We start from the raw sequence: 26,542 nt of genomic DNA on the forward strand, positions 1-26,542 counted from the left end.
AATGGCAACCCACTCCAGTGTTCTTGCCTGGAGAATCCCAGGGATGGGTGAGCCTAGTGGGCTGCCATCTATGGGGTCGCACAGAGTCAGACATGACTGAAGCGACTTAGCAGCAGCAATAAGAAGGGAAGTTATGACCAACCTAGACAGCATATTAAAAAGCAGAGACATTACTTTGCCAACAAAGGTCCATCTAGTCAAGGCTGTGGTTTTTCCAGTAGTCATGTACGGATGTGAGAGTTGAACTATAAAGAAAGCTGAGCGCCAAAGAATTGATGCTTTTGAACTTTGGTGCTGGAGAAGACTCTTGAGAGTCCCTTGGACTGCAAGGAGATCCAACCAGTCCATCCTAAAGGAGATCAGTCCTGAGTGTTCACTGAACACTGAAGCTGAAGCTCCAGTACTTTGGCTACCTGATGCGAAGAACTGACTCCTTGGAAAAGACCCTGATGCTGGGAAAGATTGAAGGTAGGAGAAGGGGACAACAGAGGATGAGATGGTTGTATGCCATCACCGACTCAATGGACATGAGTCTGGGTAAACTCCAGGAGTTGGTGATGGATAGGGAGGCCTGGCATGCTGCAGTCCATGGGATCGCAAAGAGTCGGACACTAAGTGAGCGACTGAACTGAACTGACCTGAGTAACATGCTAATTATCAACTTTACCAGAAGTCTGAAAGTGTATATCAGGAAGATGGAAGTGGGAAGGACAGGCCTGGGCAGGGGGGGGAAGAGGGCTTAAAAGGAACTAAATTCTCATCTTCTGTAACAACAAAAAGTACATCATGCCAAGATGAAAAACTCAAAAAAGATACTGCTTTACAAGAATACAACCTGGATACGAGTCCTCTGTCAGATCTGTGCACAGATAATATTCACCCATTTTCATATTGGTGACTTTTTTTATTTTGAAAAAGATCTTTATTTTCTTTGTGAAAGTTGCTCAGTCATGTCCGACTCTCTGCAACCCTAAAGACTATACAGTCCAAGGAATTCTCTAGGCCAGAATACTGGAGTGGGTAGCCTTTCCCTTCTACAGGGGATCTTCCCGATCCAGGAATCAAACAGGGGTCTCCTGCATTGCAGGCAGATTCTTTACCAACTGAGGTATCAGAGAAGCCCTTATTTGCTTTACATAGCAGTAAAAATTATACATCATGTGTATCTGGGCTCAGTCACTAAGTCATTCCAGCTCTTTTGTGACTCCCTGGACTGTAGCCCATCAGGCTCCTCCATCCATGTAATTTTCCAGGCAAGAATACTGGAGTGGGTTGCCATTTCCTACTCCATGTAATGATGACTTTTAAAGAGTGGAAAGTTTTAATTGTTATGAAGCCAAATGTATTTTTAGTGTTTTCAGTGTTCTATTCTTCCTCACTACGGTAAAGAAATTCTTCTATGTTTTCATCTAGCTTTTTAGGTGAAGCGTTTATATTAAATCTTTGATCCCTGTGGAAGTATTTTTGTGTATTTCGAATTAATCATTGGCTTGTGTTTTCCATTTACTGTTTTTTATATCCTCCTCCCAAATCCAATCCCAAACTGTTCTCCAAGCACCCATCTCCTCTAAGGCAGGTAAATTGCCTCTTTCCAGCAAAAGTCGTCTCCTATACCCTCTGACCAAGGATCTGAGCAAGCAGCCCACTCCCCACACCTGGGGCACAGCTGTCCTTTGGGACCCCCAACAACTCCCAGCAGCCCCCTCTCCTCCCCTTTGTTGGATCCATTTCGTGGAGCCCGTGTCTGCCTCCAGCTTGCTGGGAAAGTATATGAGAAGAAAATATTCTGAATTCTTGAATGTCTGAAATGTCTTTATTCTACCCTCATACTCAACTAGTGACTTGTCTGGATTGAAAACAATTGTATGCTCAGTCCCTCAGTTATGTCCAGCACTTTGTGACTCCATGAACTCTAGCCCACCAGGTTCCTCTGACTGTGGGATTTTCCACTGGAATGGGTTGCCATTTCCTTCTTTTCACACAATTTGAAGTGCTTGTTCTGTCATCCTCTAGTGTCTAGAATTAGTGTTACCTTCAAAGCCATTCTTTTTATTTTTTGGTTCTGATTCTTGATCCTTTGTATATGAACTGTTTTATCTCTCTGAAGATATTTTATTTCTATTTCTCTTTGTTCCAAACATTCTTGAATTTTCTGATGACATACATTTATTTGTATGGGTCTATTTTTACCCATTAGTTCTGGGCACTTCAGGTCCTTTCAATCTAAAAATATACCCATGGGACTTCCCAGAGATCCAGTGCTCTCAATGCAGAGGGCCTGGGTTCAATCCCTGGTCGGAGAACTAGATCCCACATACCACAACTAAGCACTCACATGCCATGACTAAAAGATCCCACACACCGCAACTAAGACCCCAGCACAGCCAAAAAAAAAAAAAAGTCCGTTAGTCATATAATGGAACTGCCAGAAAAAAACAACACAGAAGACATGAGAGAGGCTGGAGATAAGGAGATGTCAAGAGATGGACAAAGACTCTTTAAAAAAATAATAATAATGTAATTTTGGGACTTCCCAGGTGGTCCAGTGGTCAAGACTCTGGCTTCTACTGTAGGGGGCACAGGAAGGCAGGCTTCTCTCAGTCCTGCATCTACAAGCTACTATGATCCTTTTGAAGACACTAGTCACCAGCTTAAGAAGGCCAGAAACTGGTGATTTTAGGAGGGTCCATATTTGGAGCAGCAAGCAGGAAAGGAAAAGGGTGAGATGCTGCTGAGTGGAAGGCAGTGGATGGTCAGAGGACATGCTTCTCCACTGCCCAAGAGTGAATGATACAGGAGAAACAGATGAAGGCCAACTGCTCACACTAGTCCCCTGATTCTGCCAGATGTCAGTGCAAGGATTAATGCAGAGCCAGAGGACCCTTCTCAGATCCCAGCTATCCAACATGGATCCTGGCTACATATGGCAGTGAGCTTGAGACAGGGGGCTGGTGTGAAAGAGGAAGTGAGCTGTGAATCTTGATTAGTTAAAACTGAAATTGAAACCCACTTCGAGACAAACTTTTCTTCTAAAACTCCTGGACACTGTATACAAAACAGAAGACCTTGAAAGGTGGGGAGGCAGGAAAGCTGGGCGTCAGGACTACACAGCACTAAGTTCTCTTGGTGTTCTCTTTGCCTCCACGTTCCAGATTTGGAGCTGAAGCCCACAACCTGGAAATGTCAACAAGCCCAACACCCAGCACTCCCGCCAGAGGAGAGGGGCAAATGGGCAATAACTGCTCAATCCAACCAATCAGACCAGAAAACTCTGCCCCCGACTCCCGCATGCCAGCAGAGCTCCCCAAAGTCCCTGCTGGGGTGCTGGGCAGGATGCTGGGATCTCCATGCCACTTGGCTGGTGATGCCTCCCCAACATGGGAGCCTAAGAGGAAAGTTGGGCCCACGTAAGTGGAACCCTGTCTCTATAAGGACAGGGTCCGAGATGGCCTGGTGGAGTGGGGACTGCCCAGTGATGACCACGTGACTGCACCTTTCAGAAGAACAATTCAGAATCAAGTGTTGACAGCTTCTGGAGCTCTTAATACCATTGACCATTCTGAAGCAAAGGTGGGGTGTTACCCTTGCACTGTCAGTGTGACTGTCTTGGGCAGGGCTATCAGCTCCCACTCACAATCTAGCTAACAGCCCACCGACCCCACTCAGCAATCTAACGCTGAACACCGGTCACCACCTTCAGGAAGAAAGCTGGTCACAGAACCGCACCTGGACTTGGACCCTGTGCTGTGACCTGAAACCCAATCTCCAAACCCCAGACCAAACCAAGACGAGAGCTCCCCTCCCTCGCAATGGCAGCCCCCGCTGTGTTTGAATCACAGGAAAAGCACACGAGACAAATAAGAACTTACAAAATTCAATAAAATTTGACACCTAGGGATTTGGATTCAAACTTTTAATAATAAATTGTGCCAGTAGAAGCTTTTCAAAGGCAATGATATATCAATAAATAATAGTTAAATTGAGTTCCTGAGAAAGAACCTAACACATGAAGGCTGTCAGAGTGTGAATAACAACACTGCGTTACTGCAAAACTAGAGAAACACTGACAGTCATGACACAGCACAGCAGACTCAGAACCTGCCACTCATACACATGTAAACCAGTACACAGGAATCTTCTTCTTCAGTTTAGACATCCAAAGACATGTGAGTGTTGCTGCCTAGAGATACACTAAGTAATGGATACATTATGCTAAAAACCTCAAGGAAAAATATGTGAATATAACAAAAAATATGATGCATCAGGTTTTTAAAAAGCAAAAAAGAAATTTAACTTTTTATTCAAATATAAATCACTTTAAATAGGAATCATACTAATTTGAAATAGGAATATTTTGTGTTTATCTATATAGTTATATATACATCTATACTAAGAAAATATGTATGGCTTAATTATCTTTTTTTCCCCTCCAATATCACTTTGAATAGTCCTTGCTGTTTCACAAAGATTAGAAAAATGTGCTTTTAAAACTGAGTTAAGTTGGATCCTTCAAAGCACACTAAAAGCACTGCAGAGAGAACCCTTCACAGGTCTGCAGGGTGGGGCTCTGGCTCCCTGTGTCAGCTGGGCCACAGGACAGCATCCTGACTGGCGAGACAGACAGTGGTCCATGGCTAACTTACTTTTTTTGGCAGAGCTAAGTAAATCCCTTTTGATGTACACAAGCTTAGTGTAGGACAAATGTCTTTGCCCCCTCAAAGAATCCAATCACACCCACGACACATACAGTCACATATTCTCTCAGGTACACGTGCATTTCTGCAATGAGAGAGGAGGGGGGTGCAGTCACAGCGAGGAAGTCACTCACGACGCGGCATCAGCACACTGTCCAGAACGACTCATCCAAGGACACTCAGTAAAAACGTATTCACAGAACCTGCTGTGAATGGCAAGACACGGTCACGTTATATTAATAATAGAAAAACCCTGTTCATGCTCTCTCCATACCTGATGTCTGAAGTCACACCCGCATGATCAACTGCTCACACTTCCTATTATGCTATAATATGCAAAAAGCGAACAGAACAAAACAACAAAAGCAGCTTTTAACATATATCACAATTTTGAAATGTGGGAAAAATATAAAACAAAAACCGTTGTGTGAATAAAATGATATCAGTAACATCAGAACATCAGGACAGTGTTTTTTTTTTTTAAACATTATTGCACAGAGATTTCTTATCACATGTTCTTCAATCTTTATGTCTTTCCCTAATGTGAGTAAGTGCTGTGGATAAAATACAAACGTAGAAAATAACAGCAGCATGATTTGTCAAAATTAATCCCTATAATTTAATAAAAATGGCTATAAACAAAATAAGTGCTCTTTCTACTGTACTGATTTAGAAAATATTGTTTTAATGTAGTGAAGGTCCTCAAAGCTAATTCCAGGCTGCGCTGACACCTCCTGCCATCCACCAGAACCTGGAGATGGAGACCTCAGAGGTGAGTCCTCTTTCAGAAGTTTTTCCGCTTTGGTTTTGGGTGCAGACTAGACTTTGAGGGGAAACCGGCCAACTGACCTGACAGGCTGACGTCCCCGTCCACCAGTCTACACGTACACGGGCTGGCAGCCCCCGGCCTGTGCCCCCAGGGCTGGACCCACCAAAGCCGGCTGCTCAGCCTCGGTCACGGCTTCAGCCACTGCAGGCTTGGGGCACCGGAACGGGTGGCCGTTGTCATCAAAGAACCTCCGGAAGGTGAACTCGTAAAAGGCATGCTCAGGGTGCCGGCTGCCTGCAGGGCCCAGCGCATCCCAGGCTTTGGAGCTGTCCTCACTGCCATCCTGCCAGGGGCCCTCCTCATCCACTGGGTCAAAGTTGGATGTGTCCATGGGGTGGCTAATGGTGGGCACATAGGGGGCTGGCTGCCTCCGGATGTCGCTGGAGAAGTCGATGGCACCCAGGAACGGGTGGGCCTTCAGATCATCGGCCCCGTTGCGGCCTAACCGGTGCTCAGCTGCACAGCACAGCTTGGCGATGAGGTCCCGAGCCTCGGGGCTCAGCTCCACCTGCGCAGGGATGTGCAGCGTGCTCTCCCAGTTAATCACCTGCGGGGACAACACACCCAGTGTTCCTTCCTCCTCATTCTCGAGGCCAAAGAGGACCTTTATGGGACAGGGTGTTAAAGAACATGATTGTTTCTCAACATCACTAGTCATTAGGGGAATGCAAATCGAAACCACAATGAGGTATCACCTCACACAAGTCAGAATGACCATCATCAAAAAGCCGACAAATAATAAAGGCTGAAGAAGGTGTATGGAGAAAAGGGAACCCTCCTACATTGTTGGTGGAGATGTAAACTGGTGCACCACTCTGGAGAACAGTATAGAGGTTCCTTAAAAAACTGAAATTAGAGTTAGCATATGACCAAGCAATCCCACTCCTGGGCATAAATCCAGACAAAACTCTAATTCAAAAAGATACATGCACCCCTGTGTTCATAGTAGCACTATTTACAATAGCCAAGAAGCAAACTAAATGTCCATCAACACGTGAACTGATAAAAGATGTAGTCTATATATACAGTGGAATCCTACTCAGCCATAAAAAAGAACAAAATAATGCCATTTGCAGCAACATGGATGAACTTAGAGACTGTCATACTAAGAAAAGTAGGAAGACAAATACCATATGATATAGGTTATAGTGGAATGTAAAATACAAAATGAGCTTATTTACAAAACAGAAATAGACTCACACACACAGAAAACAAAGTTTGCAAAGGGGAGAGGGAGGGAAGGAGGAACAAATTAGAGGAGTATGGGATTAACAGATACACAATACCATACATAAAACAGATAACAACAGCTAACTGGACAGGATAGAGAATTATATTCAATATCACACAATAATCTATAATGGAAAAGAATCTGAAAATATAATCTGAATCACTTTGCTCTACACCTGAAACTAATACTGTAAATCAATTATACTTCAATAAAAATAACTTTAATTTTAAAAAGATTTTGATAGTTTCACAATAGGAGAACCAAACAGACGTAGGAGGATCTGAGGCAGCTACAAATGGCCAGTGTGGTTTCAGCAGGAGCCCACAGTCTGAGGCACAGGGTAAGGGAGCCACCCCCAGAGAGCAGTGATCAACAACACAAACCAGCCATCCGGATGCTCTACTAAGGGCTTATTTACTCCTGGAGTCAGAACAAAGTAAGGTCAATGTAACTGGGAGTTGTGCGGAAGTGCAAGGGCTGGTGTAGGCTTCCCCAGTGGCCTATCAATAAAGAATCTGTCTGCAATGCAGGAGACACAGGTCTGATCCCTGGGTTGGGAAGATCCCCTGGAGGAGAAGGACATGGCAACCCACTCCAGTATTCTTGCCTGGAAAATTCCATGGACAGAGGAGCCTGGCGGGCTACAGTCCATGGGGTCGCAAAGAGTTGGACACAACAGTGCACATGCACAACACGGATATAAAACTCAAAAGAAAAAAAAAACATAAGCAAAAATCTTCATGAGGGACATCCCTGGTGGTCCAGTGGCTAAGACTGTGCTCCCAATGGAGGGGGCCCAGGTTCAATCCCCGGTCAGGGAACTAGATCCCACATGCTGTAACTGAGACCCAATGCAGCAAATAAATAAAATATATATATCATAAAAAAAACTCTTCATGATGTTCAATTTGGTAATGATTTCCTGGATATGATACCTAAAAGTACAAGCAATAAAAGAAAAAAACACATAAAAGTCTTCATCACAATTTAAAACTTTTGTACATCAAAGGACCCTATCAACAGAGTGAAAAAACAAACTTATGGAAAGGGAGAATTTATTTGCAAAGTATACATCTGATAAGGAATTAATAAGCAGAATACATAAAAAACTACAACTCAACAACAAAAACCCAAACAACCTAACAAAAAGGGGGAAAGGATTTGAACAGACATTTCTCCAAAGATGGTATCTACATAGGCCCACATATGAAAAGAAATTCAACATCATTTGAACATCAGGGAAATGCAAATCAAAATCACAATGAGACTGATACCACCTCACACCCACTAGAATAGCTACTATTAAAAAATAATAATAATATGTTGGTTAGAATATGGAGAAATAGGAGCTTCAGTATACTGTTGGTGGGACTGTAAAATGATGCAGTCATATGGAAACAGTATGAAGGTTCCTCAATAAGTTTCAACACAGAATGATCCTATGACCCAGCAATTCCACTCCTGGGTATATATCCAAAGGAACTGAAAACAGGGAGCAAACAGATACATATATACTTATGCGCATAGCACCACTACTCACAAGAGCCCAAAAGGTGGAAACAACCAAAACTAACTGCCAGATAATGGACAAAGAAAATGGAATGTTATCTACATACAGTGGAGTATTTATTATTCAATATTATATACAATGTAGCAGTATTTAGCCTTAGAAAAGAAGGACATTCTGACACAGGTTCCAACAGGGATGAACCTTGAGGACTTTATGCTGATGAAGTCAGTCAGTCACAAAAGGAAAAATACTGTATGATTCCACTTATATGAAGTCCCTGCTGCTGCTAAGTCACTTCAGTCGTGTCCGACTCTGTGTGACCCCATAGACGGCAGCCCACCAGGCTCCCCCGTCCCTGGGATTCTCCAGGCAAGAACACTGGAGTGGGTTGCCATTTCCTTCTCCAATGTGTGAAAGTGAAAGTCAAGTCGCTCAGTCGTGTCAGACCCTTAGCGACCCCACGGACTGCAGCCTACCAGGCTCCTCCATCCATGGGATTTTCTAGGCAAGAGTACTGGAGTGGTTTGCCATTGCCTTCTCCGACATGAAGTCCCTAGGAATAGGCAATTCATAGAGACAGAAAGTAGAAGAGTGGTTACAGGAGCAAAAGGGAGGGAAGAATGTAGTTATCATTTAGTGGGTGAAGTTCTGCTTGGGATGGTGAAATGGCTGGAAATAAGTAGTAGTGAATGTACTTAATGACACTGATTGTACTATTAAGTGTAGTTAAAATGGTAAAATTCATCACAGTTTTTAAAACTGGGTGATTATCATGCTGGCAAATTACTAGAAAAAAAAAATTAGTAACTAGTTAAGCAATTCAATTAGGATATAGATAATACCAAGTTCCAATTTCATTTTTACTGGAAAGAAACGGGGCCTCAACTGAGGATTTTTTTAAGTAACATCATAGTAACTATTACTAACATTTCCGGGTCTACCACGGAGTGGGGTGTGTGAATATGTCCTAGAATGGTCAGTGTTACAAGAGCACTGTTCTGAGACGTTCCAAAGGTTTCATCAGATGCTCAACCAATCTTTCTTAAGGAATCAAATTAATCACTTCAGAGAGTAAAAGGCCAGCATTCTAAAACTATTATAACTTGACAGGATAATCTTTTAATTAGTTGAAACACTGGAAATGTGCATAAGTGGCTGGGCCCGCAGCTCTTATATTATGCCGTCAGTACAGACGTAACGTACACACCAACCAACTCATCTCCTCAAGGCCACGCGGTTCAGACCGGGCTCTGCCCGCCGGTTTAGACGTGCTGCCTCGGTGCCTCCCTCACGTCCAGGTTCACACACGTCTCACAGCTCAGCTCTGACCTTGGGCCTTTACTCACTCCAATTAAAAAACCCAACAGGAAGTAACAAAGATACCTGAAAACTCCTCACTTCATACAGCTGACACTCCTGCACTACACGGAACAAAAGACCCAGTGTCAGCCAGAGACCCCAGGGCTCCTCAGAAGCCCGCGCACCCTGTTACCTTCAGCTGGGTCTCCGTGGGCGTCGGCGCCAGGAACGGCGGCTGCCCCACCAGCATCTCAAAGAGAATCACGCCAACACTCCACCAGTCGCAGAGCTGGGTGTAACCTGAAAGACAGCGGGGCTCAGCTCTCACCCGCGTGGCGGCCTCGGACGCGCTGAGAGCGTGGCGCTGGTCACCGAGGAAGCGCCCACGGCGCAAGCGGGAAAGAGCTGCCACGAGTCACGCCCCGTCTCCCGCCTGGGCGGCACATGCGTGACATCACTGCTTCCTGCACAGGGGCCAGAACAGACCTCTGGAAAAATGCTGCCGAAGGTCACAGCCTCCACGTGGCAGGAGTGTGGGCACGGCTGTTTTCTGATTTTACAGCATTAGTTTATGATAAACACAGGATGCTCTTATAATTACAGATCTTTTAAATTTAAAAAGTTACTGTTATTGTCAATAACAATACTAAACCAGGAATTTAAGTTCTTAAAGGACACAGACACAAATTAAAATTGTAGAAACTAGGGACTTCCCTGGCGGTTTGGCGGTTAGGGCTGTGCGCCTGGCACAGGCTGGACCCCTAGTCAAAGAGCTAAGATTACACAGACTGCAATGCAGTCAAAAAAAAAAAATGTAGAAACTAAAAAGCAGAAACGCTGTGACCAGAGGTCACCTGAGGCCAGTGCCAAGGCTGCCCGGGGAGCTTTTGGGAGAAGAGGGGAGGAAACTGTGGCAAAGGCAATGGCTGCCCCTGCCCTGCCCCTTGGGGGCACGGAGGGAACCAGGCTCCTCACCCCCTGCAGGGCTCCCACAGCCGGGGCTCCGACAGGACGGCCTCATACGGGTATCAGAGAAGGCTGATCTTTGATTCTGTCCCATGTCCCAGTCCAAGCCCCGCTCTGGTTCCACTGTCACCAAATTCTTGGTAAGTGTGACATGTGGCCCCTATCTGCCTGGCCCTGGAGGCTCTGCTGGGCTGCTGCCCATGGCAGGGTTGAGGGAGACCAGTGAACCCCCTTGCAGACCAGCACCCACCCCCACTTTGAAAGGACAGAGAAGGCGGCCTGTACTGGGCAGTGAGATCAACACACCCAACCTCTGGATGTACACTGCCCTTATACATGAGTCCCTGAGAGACTGGCAACCTGCCATGAGGCACACAGCTCACAGAAAACACGGTGAGGACAAAGCCTGCTGGCTCCAACAGTGGAAACCACAGGTGAGGACAGACAGTCTGGCGCTCTTCATATTTCTTACAGGGAATCAAATCCACGCACACTGCCGCTCCGCTGGGGACCCCAAATCCACACATACTGCCGCTCCGTTGGGGACCCCCACAACTGACCATCAGAGGTGCCTCTGATGCTGGTCAAGCGCCTGCTGGATGGGCTGGAGCACCCCATCCCTGAGGCTTACCTCTAAGGGACCTCTGGACCAGTGGAAAGAACTAGAGACACAGGGAAGGTCTGCGTTCTCACACCCCCGACCAGGGAAGATGGTGGGCCCCATTGAGAACCTCAAACCCAGTCCCAACCCTCAAACGATTCCTCTGGGCTCTCGGGAGCAAGCCCACCACGCAGCCAGCTCATCACTTCCAGCCTAAGGAGGAGCAAGTGGAGACCCCGGGCCAGCTCCTGAGCAGAGGGGGATACACTGGAGGTTTGTCTGCTGACAGAACCCCACTCTCGGGCTCCCATCGGGAGACACATGGGGACACTGAGACTCTGACAGTGGAGCTGGGACCCTCGGAGATCACCCAGCTTGGGTGCACAGCCAAAGCACATACCTTTCCGGAGAAGCACTTCCGGGGCGATGTAGTTTGGGGTCCCAACCAGGGAGTGAGCCAGACACCGCTGGTGCTGCCTCCGCGCCCTCTGCTCCAGGGTCTTGAGCCGGTCTCCACACCGGCAATTAGACACGTCATCCCAGAGGTCGCTGGGCTCCATGCTGTCCTGCCGGGAGTGACTCCCTGTCACCCAGGAAGCAGGGTGGGTAGAGAAAAGAACAGAAAACAAAATCAATTTTCAATCTTCAACAATGCAATAAACCCAGAGTTTCAAAAGGAAAAGTAACTTGACCCAGCTCCTGAGACACAGTGAGAGTCCCCTGGCAGCTCCCAGAATGGCTGTAGTCCCAGGCCTCAGACCCAAGCATGAGGTACACACGCGCCTCAGAATAGGAGCCACGGCAGGGGCTGTGTCCTGTGCTGGGGGTTGTGAGCTGGCACATAGGGCTGGGTGACAGTGTGGGGCTGGCAAGACAGGCTCGTGGACAGTGAGGTGGCATTCCCAGCGCCTTTCAGGCCCATCTCAAAGGCTAACACCACGTGTTTGTCAGAGATGTTTTCAGATAGGCATGGAAAAGATTGAGAATTTCAAATATATGGACACAGATGATTTCAATGCCAAATAAAAAAAGGAATGAATCATATGATTTAGAACTAGTTCTGAGTTAAAAAACAAAAGTCTGAGCTGTAATAATAAAATAACTAGTTCAAGAATTCAAGTCAGGGCTTCCCTGGTGGTCCAGTGGTTAAGAATCCACCTGCCAATGCAGGGGACACAAGCTTAAACCCTGGCCAGGAAGATCTCACATGCTTCAGAGCAACTGAGCCTGCGCTCTAAAGACCATGCTCTACGAGAGAGGCCACCTCAAGGAGAAGCCCGTGCACTCCAAGGAAGGGTCACCCCCACTCCTGGCAACTAGAGAAAAACCCTCATAGCAACAAAGACCCACAACAGTCAAAAATAAATAAATTCAAAAGAAAAAAAAAGAATTCAAGCCACAAATAAAATGACGACCAGCTACTTCTCACTTTCCTGAGTATTGAAACTACAGGAGGTGCAGTTAAGCTGGACCCACAGCCAGGTCTGCACCTGTAGGGAGATTCAGGGGGCTGTAAGAGAGGGCTCCCCCAGAGGCCAGGAGGCTCGTTTTAACAGGGCACAGTGCCGGTTCTTCAGCCAGGCCCCAAGATACCCTATGGCCTACCCTATGTCCTTGAAACACTTTAGTAAAACCTGAAGCCACTAACTTAAAAACAAACACCTCAGACATCATAGTACTTCTTCATGGAGAAAAGGGTATCACACCAAATTATGAAATCACATGGGGACAGGTGCACCCACCCAGGATGGGATGAGGAGGGGAGGTCGGAGGCAGTACCTTTCTGGTAGTACTTGGAGTTGTGGGTCCACCTGAACCCAGTGCAGAGGCCAAAGTCTGTCAGCTTGATGTGGCCGTCAAGGTCTATGAGAATGTTGTCGGGCTTGATGTCCCGGTGGATGAAGCCCATCCTGTGAACGCTCTCAACGGCCAGCGTCAGCTCAGCAATGTAGAAGCGCGCCAGGTGCTCGGGGAACACCTCCATGCGAATGAGCAGACTCATCATGTCTCCACCCGGGATGTAGTCCATCACAAAGTACAGGCTGTCCTTGTCCTGGAAGGAGTAGTAGAGCTTGACCACCCATTCATTGTCCGCCTCCGCCAGGATGTCCCGCTCTGCCTTGACGTGGGCCACCTGGTTGCGGTTCAGGACGTCCTTCTTTCTCAGGGTCTTCATGGCATACAGCGCGTGCGTGTCCACCTTGCAGGCCAGGCACACCTCCCCAAAGGCGCCAACGCCCAGGGTCTTCACCTTCACAAACATGGACTTGTCCATCTTGGCCCGCTTGAGCCTATTGTAATTGGACTCCTTCTGGTAGAGAATCTTCCTCATCTGTTCCTGCTCGGCCTCACAGAGACCAGCCTGTGCAGGAGGAAACAGGACAGGGTCACAATGGATAGGTCCCATGGGGACGGGAGGCCCCAGAGTGGAGGACACGCCATGATCTGTGGAAAGGAGGGTGCAGAAAAACTGGGCCAATGCTACAAGTGAGAAAATGACTGTTGGTTCTCTACATCCACAGTCACAGATCTAGAATTAAAAGGGGAGATGTAAAAATAAGGAGTTCTTTCTCCAGGTTGACTTTTAGGCTCTAAAAACTAAAGACAACTTGTATTACTAGAAATTTGTGGAAAAGGGGACCATGAGATTCCTGGAACTCTAAGAGCAGTGTAATAGTTTAATGACAATTCAGGGGAAAATGGGAAAACAAAAAGAAAAGTCAATGAAAATGGAACAGCATTTTCACTGGGATCCGATCTTATCAGAACTTTTTAGAATCTGAAATTACCATAGCATTTTTATAAATAATTTCATTAATAATTAATAACTAAAGTTCCCTAACGGGGATTAAGAATGAACTGAATCACTAATAGCTATACTTCTCTTTAAAATTCCTACAATGTCAATGTGTAAAACCTCAAGTTTTCTTTCTCCTCTTTCAAAGTGTTTCTTTACCAGTTGGAGAGCCTTGATGGATTTGCTCCCTAGAAAGGACACACGGTGACAAGCAACACGTTCGTTCACAGGGGGCACATCCGCACAGTCCTCCCCACCCCGAGCCGGGACAGGGGACATGGTGCGGGAGGGGGCTTCTCCCACTGGGACCCCGACACCAGGCATGCCCTGCGCCCACCTTCGCCATCTCCTGCTCCAGCTGCAGCCGGCGCGCCACCTTCTGCTGGTGAGTCTTGAGCACGTTCTCCACGTGCTGCTCCATGAAGAACTTGAAGGCCGACGGCGAGTAGCTCTTGATGCGCGACTCGCGCCTGTCCTCGTCGCGGCCGCCCTTGCGCACGGGCACCGGGGATGTCTGAATCTGCTTGCGGTCTCTGCCCACCCTGTCGGTTTTGGTGGCCCCGGGGCTCGCGGGGCTGCAGTCGGGGGACTCAGCGGCACGGCCGCCCCGGAGGCCCTGCTGCAGCCCGGCGCACAGCCCGTCCACGTCAGGCGGATCGGTGCGGGCCTGCGGCCGCAGTAGATGCCGTGGATAAGGCGGGGGCCGGCCCCGCGCCTCGGCACCGCCTGCGAGCTCGTCCGCGGACTCCGGGCCGTCGGGCTGGGGCGCCGGTGCCCAAGCAGGGTGCGAGGGCCCCACGGCCGTCTGGGGCTCAGGCCGCAGCACGCGCACGCTCCGTACCGGGTGCAGGATGCGCGCGGCCGTCACGGCTGTCACGGCGTTGGGCGGGGCCGCGGCGCTGCTGAACGAGCCGGTGCGGCTGGGGCCCGGCTTCGGCAGCGAGTCCCGCCGGGCCAAGCCAGCGCCCGGCCAGGGCGGCGCGCCCGGCTCGAAGCGCTCGGCGCCCAGGCCGGTGCGCGCGGGGGCGGCCAGGCCCGGCGGGGAGCTGTCGCCAGCGAACGCGGCGCCCCGGGGGCCCCCGGCGTGTCCCTGGTGCGGCGGCTTGGAGTGAGGGGCCGGAACATAGGCGGCACCGGGGGCCGGAAAGGGGAGGCCAGGGGGTGGCACCGGCACGGCCGCGCCCTTGGCGGCCAACCCCGCGTACGCACCGGCCTCCGCGGTCGCCTTGCTTTGGAAGGAGGAGCTGCGCTGGACGCCATAGCCCAGGGGCTCCGCGGGCACCAGCAGTGGGGCTCTGTAGTGCGCGCCTCCAGGGCCCGCGAGGCCCATGCGGGCGGCCTCCCCGGCGGCCGTGTAGCCTTTGGGTGGGTGCGGACGACAAGGAGGCCCGACGCCGGCGAAGAGGAAGTCCGGGTACGGGTGGGGCGCTTCCTCCAGGGCGGCGGGGCCCTCAAAAGCCGGCCCTGCCACCTGCGCGAAGGGCGGGAAAGGTTCACCCGCTGCTTCGAAGCTCTGCCTCCGTGGCCCGGGGGCCGGCGCCAGGCCCTTCCCTGCGGGCAGAGACGGAGGCGACGTTAGAGGGCCACGGGCAGAAGGCCCCGCGTTGCCGGCCGGGTACCCTCCTCCCCGCGCCGCAGGAGCCCCGGCAGAGCCCCCCAGGGGAAGATGAAGCACCAGCCGCGGGGCTGCCCCCAGGGCCGGCGCGGGGGAATGAGCTGCCACACAGACCCCGAGATCCCAAGGGTCTCGACGTGGTGGCAGCAAGGCACTGCTTAAGGGCGTTTCTCAATCAAGAGAAGCGAAACGTGACGGACTCACGTGTCCGTGTCCTCACCGCCTTCACTGCGTTTCTCAGTGCCTGAGAAAGGTGGTTAGATCCACCCACAGTGAAAATACTTTCTATTGTTCTTTTAATTCTGTCAATTTCTACTTTATATATTTTGAGGATATGTAGTAGATAAATACACTTTTGAAATGTTATGCCTTCAAAAAGAAGAGGGAAACCTGTGTTCTCATCTCAAGGAAGATACGATGTATTTAATACAAAGCCCTTGCAAGTTCCTCACTCAGCAGATGAACTGGGTTTATCCACGGTCTCCAGGGAAAACTCCTTCTGGTCAATATCCTGAATCCCTTATTACCCCCAGGGACCTCAGGTCCCCAAAGCAGTTCCATCTGCTCTACCCAGGAAGAGAAACACCCACGAACTAGCAAGCAGGGGTGCTGAAGCGACTGGCCCTCCCCAGGGGCGTGGCGTGGCCTGAGGTGGGGAGGTTCCCTCCCTCCCTCCCCAGGGGCATGGGGCGGGGAGGGGTGGCTTTCCCACACCTCTGCCTGAGGCCCCGTACTCTGGAGCCACCTGCCACCGTGCAGCCTGTTCTCCGACCCCACAGAGTGGGAAACAAGTGTGTTTTAGAATCCATGAAAATCCTCCCCTTAAGACTCCCCCACAAGTCCAGAAGAAAGAACCTGCTGAGTGGCCTAATTTTCATTTTGAATTTTCCCTTTCATGAACAGAACAACTCCACAAACCCCCAGGAAGGAAAGACCCAGCTAAGTGTCAATCTGCCCCCACCCTGGGGGATAGGATGTTGGGCAGGGCAGGTTCAGTCCCCGTGCCCCGACTCCTGTGAGGGAGGTGGGCAGCACGATGGCCACGAGGCCCTCTCCCCACAGCCACCTCTCCATAGCCCCCGGCGTGCTCACCTGGGGAAGTCTGCTTGACAACCCGCACGATCTGCTCCTTGCCTGGCTCCAGGTAGCCCATCTTACTGATGAACTCCAGCGCGGCCTCTATGCTGCGGCTGCCAGTCTGCTTGAGGGCTCTGCCCGCCATCTCCTGGAGAGAGGAGCAGAGAGACATTAGCTGGGGGCCTGGGCGTGGGTCATGTGAAGCTTCCAGGGACAGTCTTTCTGTGCTGCACCCGCCTCTGAGTCAGTGGAGCAAGAACTGCTGGGGACTGCTCTTGGAGCTGATGAACGTCACACACACTCAATTCAGTCACTCAGTCGTGTCTGACTCTTTGTTAGCCCATGGACTGCAGCATGCCAGGCTTCCGTCCTTCACCAACTCCCGAAACTTGCTCAAACTCATGCCCATGGAGTCAGCGATGCCATCCAACCATCTCATCCTCTGTCGTCCCCTTCTCCTCCTGCCTTATCTTTCCCAGCATCAGGGTCTTTTCCAGTGAGTCAGTTCTTCGAATCAGGTGGCCAAAGTATTGGAGCTTCAGCATCAGTTCTTCCAATGAATATTCAGGACTGATTTCCTTTAGGATGGACTGGTTGGATACCCTTGGAGTCCAAAGGACTCTCAAGAGTCTTCTCCAACACCAAAGTTTAAAAGCATCAATTCTTCGGTGCTCAGCTTTCTTCAGAGTCCAACTCTCACATCTATACATGACTACTGGAAAAACCATAGCTTTGACTAGAGACCTTTGTTGGCAAAGTAATGTCTCTGCTTTTTAATATGCTGTCTAGGTTGGTCACAGCTTTTCTTCCAAGCAGCAAGCATCTTTTAATTTTATACCTGCAATCACCATCTGCAGTGAATTTGGAGCCCCTCAAATATTTAGTCTGTCAGTGTTTCCACTGTTTCCCCATCTATTTGCCATGAAGTGATGGGACCGGATGCCATGATCTTAGTTTTCTGAATGTTGAGTTTTAAGCCATCTTTTTCACTCTCCTCTTTCACTTTCATCAAGAGGCTCTTTAGTTCTTTGCTTTCTGCCATTAGAGTGGTGTCATCTGTGTATCTGAGATTATTGATACTTCTCCCTGCAATCATGATTCCAGCTTGTGCTTCATCCAGTCTGGCATTTCACATGATGTACTACTCTGCATGTAAGTTAAATAAGCAGGATGACAATATACAACCTTGACGTACTCCTTTTCCTGTTTGGAACCAGTCTGTTGTTCCATGTCCAGTTCTAACTGTTGCTTCTTGACCTGCATACAGATTTCTCAGGAGGCAGGTCAGGTGGTCTGGTATTCCCATCTCTTGAAGAATTTTCCACAGTTTGTTGTGATCCACACAGTCAAAGGCTTTGGCATAGTCAATAAAGAAGTAGATGTTTTTCTGGAACTCTCTTGCTTTTTCGATGATCCAACGGATGTTGGCAATTTGATCTCTGGTTCTTCTGCCTCTCGCACACTGACCCCACCCAGATCTTTGATCTCTGTTTCCTCTTCCTCACACACACTGACCCCACCCAGATCCTGATGGTGGGCCTAGAAGACTTTGTGTTCTGCTCCTCCTGAGAAAACTTCCGTGACTGGACTGAGACATTCCTGCCTGGTCTGTGGAAGTCAGAGAACCAGCCTTCCCTCATACCAGGGAGGGAGCCAGGGGAAGGGCTACAGTGGGTGAGAGAGCATGGGCCCCCTGGACAGGTCCGGCAGGACAGCTCCCCCCTTTCCAAAACAGTCCCGGAAGGACAGGCGCCCCCCACCCCCCAGCAATGCCAGCAAGATGAATTTCTGGGGAAGAGGGCCAGAGGAGGGAGAGGAACCAGGTACTGTCCTCAGGCCAGATGAGGGCACACAGCCGGCTCTTTAAGGACAGCAAGATGTGGGCAGACAGTGGAGAAAAGGTATTCTTGGCTGGTAGTCAGTCAGAGCAGGGTGGGGGGAACCACAGACCAGTCAACTGTCCTGAAACTTCTATTCTCTTCACATGTCCCTGTGTCTAGAAATGAGCATGACACCACCTGCAGTCTCATGTGCACAGGCTCAGCTCTGCCCTAGAATCTTGGTGGCCTGCAGTCTGCTCCAGGGAGCAGAATCAGGCCAATGCCAGTCCCCAGGCTCAGCTGCAGTTCCAACGTGTGAGCAAACAGCCTGGATGCTCAAACCCAGTAACACAGCTGGACAGGCCCAGAGGATCATAATAAGTAATAAACTATGGTTGTTCTTCAGCTGCTAAAACTTCTGGGATGGTTTGTTACATAGCAGTAGACAATGGGTAACTACTTTTACTGCAGGTATAACCTGAAAAATATGTCCACCTATTAATTTTACCTCAACTCTGAATGGTTAGGTTTGCTAAATAAACTCAATGTGTTAAGATCAGAACTGATTTGTTCTTTAAGAACAAATCATGGAGATAGAAGAATGGTTTTGTAGTTAAATATGAATCCAACCAAAATTCTTATTTGAGGGACTGTAACAACCGTATACAAGAGTATACACATCTATTTTTTTCAGTAATGAATTCATGTGGAATTTGAATTCATTCTTGTTGGGAACTCTGGTTTTCATGACCGAGATTCAGTCTGTCTCAGCCCACGGTGCTGGAGGAAGAATTGGGAGGCGACGGGCCAGTGTGTGAGTAGCAGGACCCCAGGCCCAGGGCTCACATGTGGGTGGCAGGGGATGGGAAGACAGGGGATGGGGGCTACCGCCTGACCGGCAGGGACAAGTCTGCACCAGAGGACGGGGGCAGCCGGCAGAGCAGAAGCACCACTGCAGGTTTCATCACTGGTGACAAGCTGGCATTGGCTCCTGGGACTCAGCGGGCTGCGTGTGGGGGAAGACTCTCCCGGGCAGACAACTACTGCCGTCCAGTCCTACCATTCGGATGTCTCCCTGCAAAGAGCACACAGGCCTCCTCACCAAGCATCCTTGTCACAGAGCGAGCTCCAGTCCACACTTTTTAAATGAGCAGCTGCTGTGTCTCGTGTGTGTCCACAGTAGCCCCTGTGCAGCCGTGGTCCCACTGCGCAGGGGACGGTCAGCCCACGGGCGACCAGGGCAGGGATGTCAGGATGCAGATGTCATACAGATGCTTCCTTCCCTCCATCAAGATGGGCTTCCAGAGACTGTACATGTGTGGGGGCTCCCACTGCGTGTCAGTACGTGTGTCCTTTTCTAGATCTATGGATACACATGACACATGTGCTCTGCTTTGCGTGACCTGGCTGCACAGATGCTCCTTGTTGCAGGGAAGCTGTGATCTCCGGCTGGTCCTGTGCCCATAGGTGGCAGACTGAACCCTGGACAGTCACTGGTCATCCATGGCACAGTATGGATGTTTTCTCTGAGAAAACAACCGAGTGACCCCACATAGGGCAGTCTGTACACCAGGAGGCTCGGCCCTAGGTCAAGAATTTCAAAATGTGGGCCACTGCGGAGTAAACAGAGTTCCAAAAATGACAGAACATTCTATTCATTAACACCTGCCGAAGCTCCATGAGAAAATGTTTCAGTCAAACTTTCTACTAGCACTGCTTCCACTTTAAGATGCCCTTAGAAAGTGCCATTAACACCCCTGCTGGAGAGTTTGCATGGAGAGGCTGTTGGCAAGTTTGTAAAGAACTCGGCAGGATGCCAGCAGAGTGAAGGCGTGCAGAGGGCTCTGTACGTAAGCCCTGTCCTGCTTGCCAGTCACCCCGAGAAATGAGCACCACCAGCCAAGTGTCAAAGATGGAAAAGGTGAGACTAAGATGGATGACTGCAGCCATGAAATTAAAAGATGCTTGCTCCCTGGAAGGAAAGCTATAACAAACCTAGACAGTATATTAAAAAGCAGAGACATCACTTTGCCAACAAAGGTCCATGTAAGTCAAAGTTATCTATGGTTTTTCAGGTAATTATGTACATATGTGAGAATTGGACCATAAAGAAGGCCCGAGTGGCAAATAATTGATGCCTTTGAATTGTATTGGAAAAGACTCTTGAGAGTCCCTTGGACAGCAAGGAGATCCAATCAATCCATCCTTAAAGAAATCAACCCTGAATATTCATTGGAAGGACTGATGCTAAAGCTGAAACTCCAATACTTTGGCCACCTCATGCGACGAGTTGACTCACTGGAAAAGACTCTGATGCTAGGAAAGGTTGGGGGCGGGAGGAGAAGGGGATGACAGAGAATGAGATGGCTGGATGGCATCACCGACTCTGTGGACATGAGTTTGAGTGAACTCCGGGAGTTGGTGATGGACAGGGAGTCCTGGCGTGCTGTGATTCATGGGGTCACGGAGAGTCGGACACGACTGAGCGACTGAACTGAACGATTCTAAAATCTGTGCAAAAAAGTTGATTTTCTGTAGACAAGCTCTAAAACAGGCAGGAAAGGTAATGAAAGGCTGTGACACAAGCCCTGACCTTGGGAAAGGCCATACCAGAATCCTGTCTCACAGATGCACTTGCAAGTTGTGTTGGAATGTTCTGTTTATTTACTCTTTGAAATATCCCTTTCCTTGTCCTTCCACTAAATGTAAACAGATCATTTTAAAGTTAAATAAGGAAGTGGGATTAAAATACTAAATAATTTAGAGGAAAAAACAGATAAGAGAAAACAACTATTTTTTTGTCCTCACCACAAGGAATCTTAACCACTGGACTTCCAGGGAAGGTGGGGTCTGGAACACAGCCGCCCGTCGCTGATGGATGGAGAGACCTGCCAACCTTCGGAGCCCAATGGGCAGCCTGCAGCACATGGATGCTGGGGCAGCAGCCAGAGGAAGGAGGCTGGCAGGTAGAGCTCCGCCCAGCGCCCCCTCGTGGGATACATGGAGCTCCAGCGCTGCGGTGTGAGCACCCTGCTCCCTTGGCCAGCACTGCCGTGAAGTGTGCTTCTGAAGGAAAAGCGATTCGCTGGACACTTTCTCAAGTCACCTGCCAGGAAGGCTTTACGGCAGCGTGAGGCTGAGATCCCTGGCGACAATGCACATCCACCCCTGGGGCAGAGAGGCATGAGCCCGGCAGTAACCAGGGAACCAGCATGACTGCTCTGAGCCTGAAGGTCCCATCGGAGCGGCAGACCAGACATTACCGGATCAATGAAGGAAGAGTGTAGTACTCCAAAAAAAAAAATGTCTGCTGAGTGGCTTTACAGATTCAATCAAACGAAATCTCCTTTCTCAGAAATTCACAAATAACACTTAATATTCTTTTTCTAGCTGAAAAACCTAAAATAAACAAAGATCCAATCTGTTTTATGACAATTTAGTTTTGAAAAAAGGGTAGTGAAAATGTAATTTTCGGTTTCAAAATCAGGGCTTCTCTCTCCATATCTGAGGAATGTGGAGCCTCCAGGAGTTACAGGTGGCCTGTCATCCTCCAGGCAGGAAAGGCTAGCAGTCCATCTATAGTGTACGGCAGTTTTGTCTTCACTCTCACAATTTCACAAGAACACCACTTAACCTTTTTTACGTGTGATCTGACTCTGCACTGTTATCAGAGCCGGCAAAACCGATTATTCCACTCATTCAAGGATCCTGCTCTGTAGTTGGAAAAACACCTCACTAAAAATGCCTGAGTGCTGTCAGCAGGCGACACCTTCCCATCAGAAGATAACTCCCTTCTTCAGAGGAGCCACGAGGGGCTTGGGGAAGAATCACCCCTCAAGTAGCCTCCCTCCTCTGAACTGCCTTATTCACGCAGGACCCCCTCACTCCCAGGCTAGCGCATATGTACACAGACACATCAGAAAGGTCTCTGAGGGACTTCCCTGGTGGTCCAATTGTTAAGAGTCTGTCTGGCAGTGCAGAGGACACTGGTTCGAACCCTGGTCCAGGAAGATCCCACAGGCAGCAGAGCAACTAAGCCCATGTGCCACATATACTTGACCCATGCTCCAGAGCCCCTAAGCTACAACTGTCGTGCCCCATGTATCACAACTACTGAAACCCGCGTGCTCTAAGAAACCACCGCATGAGATGCCCATGCACCCACAACGAAGAGTCGCCCCGGCTTGCCGCAACTAGAGAGAGCCTGCACACAACAACAAACACCAAGTACAGCCTAAAATAAATAAAAATTATTTTAGGAAAAAGGCCTCTGAAACCTTAGACACTCCCTCAGCTCGTGTCAGGTGTCTGTAGAACCGTGTAGCATCCAACAAGAAGGTGAGCACTCAAGTGTTACGTGGCAGCCTGGGTAGGTGGGGAGTTTGGGGGAGAATGGATACATGTACACATAAGGCTGAGTCCCTTTGCTGTCCACCTGAAACTATCACAACGTTATTAACCAGCTATACTCCAATACAAAATGGTTTTGGTTTTAAAAATAAGTAAATTTTACAAGTGAGTCACTGTCCTCATACCGTCACCCAGGTGCCCAAATGGGACAGTCTGCTCCACACCAACTCTCCCAGGAGAGGCAGGCTACTGCGTGCCTCTGTTTTGTTTTCAACTATTTGTTTTTACGTATTTTGCTGCGCCGGTTCTTGAGCTGTGGCACTGGGATCTTTCAGTTGTGGCCTGTGAACTCTTAGCGGCTGCACACAGGGATCAGTGCCCCAGGAGGGACGGAAACCAAGCTCCTGCACTGGGAGCGGGGAGTCTCAGCCCCGGGCCTCCAGGGAGGTCCCACACTCCCCGCGTGGCTGCCTGTCCCGGGTGCGCCCGCTGTGTTCTGGGGACCGGTAAGGAGGTTCAGCCTCCCGGCCGGAGGCAAATCCCATATGAGTACCTCCTGGTGCCGGCGGGCGCCCCCCGCGGGCGTAGAGGAATCGCACGTTTAGAAAAACAAAAGGGTGCGGTTTTGCTTGAATTTTTGAATATTTTAAATCTCTCAAAAAACCTAAGCTTGGTTGCTTTCTCATCGGCTCATCTGTCTAGGGGTCCAGGGCCGTGGGTTTCTCGTGAGCGGTTCTCTCGCTCCGACCCCGCCTCTCCGTCACCACGGCTCCGCCTGGACCTGCGGGCGGGGAGGCCCTCCGTCCACAGGCCTCAGACCCGCTTGGTCCCCGGGGCCTCCGGGCTGCGCTTCCACCTGCCCACCGCCCTCTTGCAACAGGCTGCGCAGGGGGCCCCTCACACCGCAGGGCGGGGTGTGGGGTGCCGCTCTTGGGGTGCGGCCTGAGCTCGACCCCACACACCCTGGTCTTCGACTCAGAGGATCCGCCTCACCCGGTGACCCTGCGGTGCCCCTCAGCCCCCCTCCGCCCAGGACCCCACACCCCACAGCGGAGACTCCGTGCGCAGGCGGCTCGCATCCCCTTCTCCGGTGCCGCCTCCAGAGTCACCGACCCGAGTCACGGCCCCGTCACGGGGCCTCGCTGCGTCCACAAGAGGACCTTCCGGAAGAAAAACACAAGGCTCTGCTTTCAGAGAGGCAGTGACCTCTTCTGGGACACATCATTTTGACCACGTATTAAAAACTAAGTAATAAAACACTTGTGATAAGTGATAAAACATCAAGTCCCCTCTTGACTCTTCAGCTGGGTGCTTTGCCAATGGCTGCCCTTTGGTATTCCTCCCACCTGGGCATCCTTCTTTTCTTCTTTCTTAATTAGAGTATCCTGGATTTATAATGTCGTCGTTTCAAGTGTACAGCGAAGTGATTCAATTATACATATATCTCTATTATTCTTTTTTCAGATTTTCTCACATAGGTTATCACAGGATATTGAGTAGAGTTCCTTGCTCTATATGGTAAGTCCTTGTTGGTTACCTATTTTACATATTAGTGTGTATATGTTACAAACTCCTTATTTATCCCTCCCCCCCCAACGTTTCACCTTTGGTAACCATAAGGTTGTTTTTGATATCTGTAAGACTCTTTATTCTGTAAATAAATCCATTTGTATCTTTTAAAAAAATCAGATTCCACATATAACTAATGATTATCTTTCTCTGACTTGCTTCACTTAATACGACAATCTCTAAGTTGCATCCATGTTGCTGCAAATGGCATTATTTCATTGTTTATGGCAGACACATATGCCATTGTGTGTATACACATACCACATCTTCTTTATCCATTCATTCACGGACTTACCTTTAGGTTGCTGCCATGTCTCGGCTACTGTAAACAATGCTGCTCTGAACACAGAGGTGCATATACCTTTCTGATCTGGAGTTTTTATATTTTCTGGATTTATGCCCAGGAGTGGGATTGCTGGGCCATGCAGTAACTCTATGTTTAGTTTTTTAAGAAACCTCCATACTGTTCTCCATAGTGGCTGCACCAGTTTACATTCCCACCAACAGTGTAGGAGGATTCTGTTTTCTCTCACCCTCTCTAGCATTTATTTGTAGACTTTCTGATAGTGGCCATTCTGACCTCTGTGAGGGGGTATACCTCACTGTAGGTTTGACTTGCATTTCTCTATTAATTAGTGGTGTTGAACATCCTTTCATGTGCCTTAGGAATCTTTTTTAAAATTCTTTTCCCCTGTTTTGGCCGCACCTCACAGCATGTTGGATCTTAGTTCCCCAACTAGCTATTAAAGCCAAACCTCCTGCATTGGAAGTGGGGAGTCTAAACCACTGGACCACCAGGGAAGTCCCCAGATAATAACTTTTGAACCAGATTTTTCTGAAAGCAAATGTACCCTCTAACCAGGTCAGGAAAGAGTCTGAGCTGGAAGGTCAGAGTGAAGGCAGAGTTGTTTTAAGTCATAAAGTAATACTATACGCCAAACTGATGGATTATTTCAAGAGCATTAAAATAGCAGTCCTTTCTGCTAGCAATTACCATAAATTAAATGCTGATGGGAACTTACGGGTACCCCAATACTTCATTTTACTATATTTGTGTTTTAATGTATTGGAAACAGTACCCACTTCATTATTTCCTGCACTGCAATTAACACTAATGATTTTACCACAATGAGATACCACCTGAATTCTGGATCATTTGCCTGATTTGTTTATCACAACTGCAACAACAGCTCTTTTGTTTGTAAGTGACTTACAGGAGTAGGTTTTCAGCTCTGCAGTCAGGCTGAGTCTCTGCACTCTCGCCCACTATTTCCCCAGGATGGCTGGCTCCTTCTGACCATCACAACCATCTCACCTGTCTGTCAGGGGGCAGCAGCTGGCAGCGGATCTCACTTCACAAGCTCACAGAGAACGGTTGAGCCTCTGCAGTCATTTGGACTAACTGCTCTGCACCCGTTGCTCACAGCCCTGGGCTGGAGGGGAGCAGCTCTCAACACAACAAAGCTCATCACCCACAGAAGGGTCCCCGCACCCACAGGAGAGTTCCCGCACAGCCCAGAGGCTCCAGGAAGCCTGCAAGCAGCACCACTAGTCTCACAAAACAGATCATCTGAGAAACGTAGGTTCTCTAGTAACAAACTACAAGAGGGTTGACGGAGCTTTTAGAAGTAAAAGAGGGAGTTGTTTCTTTTCTCCCAGGTCGAGTCGTGGGACTCTGAGGCCAGGAGTGCATAATTAGGTTATTTCTAAGGAACTGAAGGTGCTCAAGCACTCCTGAGGTGCCCTGAGCATGAACCCTGCTCAGTCCCCAAGGAGCAGAAGTGCCTGGCTTGTGTCCTCGTCCACCCAGCTCTGACTTCCACACAACAGGTGCTGGTAAGCGCCTGCCTTCAGAAGCCTTCATGAGGCAAGGGTATTTTTACTGGTTACGTGTCACTGATACCCCATGCACAGCTCAGCATCACTAAGTGCATGGTTCCCATGTGTGTTTACGTGTATTTGGTGCCTCCTCCCTGATAGCTCAGTTGGTAAAGAATCCGCCTGCAATGCAGGAGACCCCAATTCAATTCCTGGGTCAGGAAGATCCCCTGGAGAAGGGATAGGCTACACACTCCAGTATTCTTGGGCTTCTCTGTGGCTCAGCTGGTAAAGAATCTGCCTGCAATGCGGGAGACCTGGGTTCGATTGCTGGGTTGGGAAGATCCCCTGGAGAAGGGAAAGGCT

General features: G+C 49.2%; 1 protein-coding gene across 1 annotated transcript in view; it reads right to left on the reverse strand.

Moving 5' to 3' along the window:
• Nucleotides 1-3,898: 3,898 nt before the first annotated feature.
• The window catches only part of LATS2 (large tumor suppressor kinase 2), a 31,612-nt gene continuing 8,968 nt past the window's right edge, over nucleotides 3,899-26,542 (reverse strand). The window contains exons 3-8 of the mRNA XM_055426401.2: nucleotides 16,635-16,767; nucleotides 14,265-15,478; nucleotides 12,910-13,492; nucleotides 11,531-11,713; nucleotides 9,757-9,863; nucleotides 3,899-6,070 (exon numbers count right to left, since the gene is read on the reverse strand). Of these exons, the coding sequence (XP_055282376.2) occupies nucleotides 5,573-6,070; nucleotides 9,757-9,863; nucleotides 11,531-11,713; nucleotides 12,910-13,492; nucleotides 14,265-15,478; nucleotides 16,635-16,767 (2,718 nt within the window). The 3' untranslated portion in view covers nucleotides 3,899-5,572. The remainder of the gene's footprint in view (nucleotides 6,071-9,756; nucleotides 9,864-11,530; nucleotides 11,714-12,909; nucleotides 13,493-14,264; nucleotides 15,479-16,634; nucleotides 16,768-26,542) is intronic.

This window comes from Moschus berezovskii, chromosome 13, assembly GCF_049115385.1.
Source record: "Moschus berezovskii isolate FMDL1 chromosome 13, NW_MosBer_1.0, whole genome shotgun sequence".
NCBI lineage: Eukaryota > Metazoa > Chordata > Mammalia > Artiodactyla > Moschidae > Moschus > Moschus berezovskii.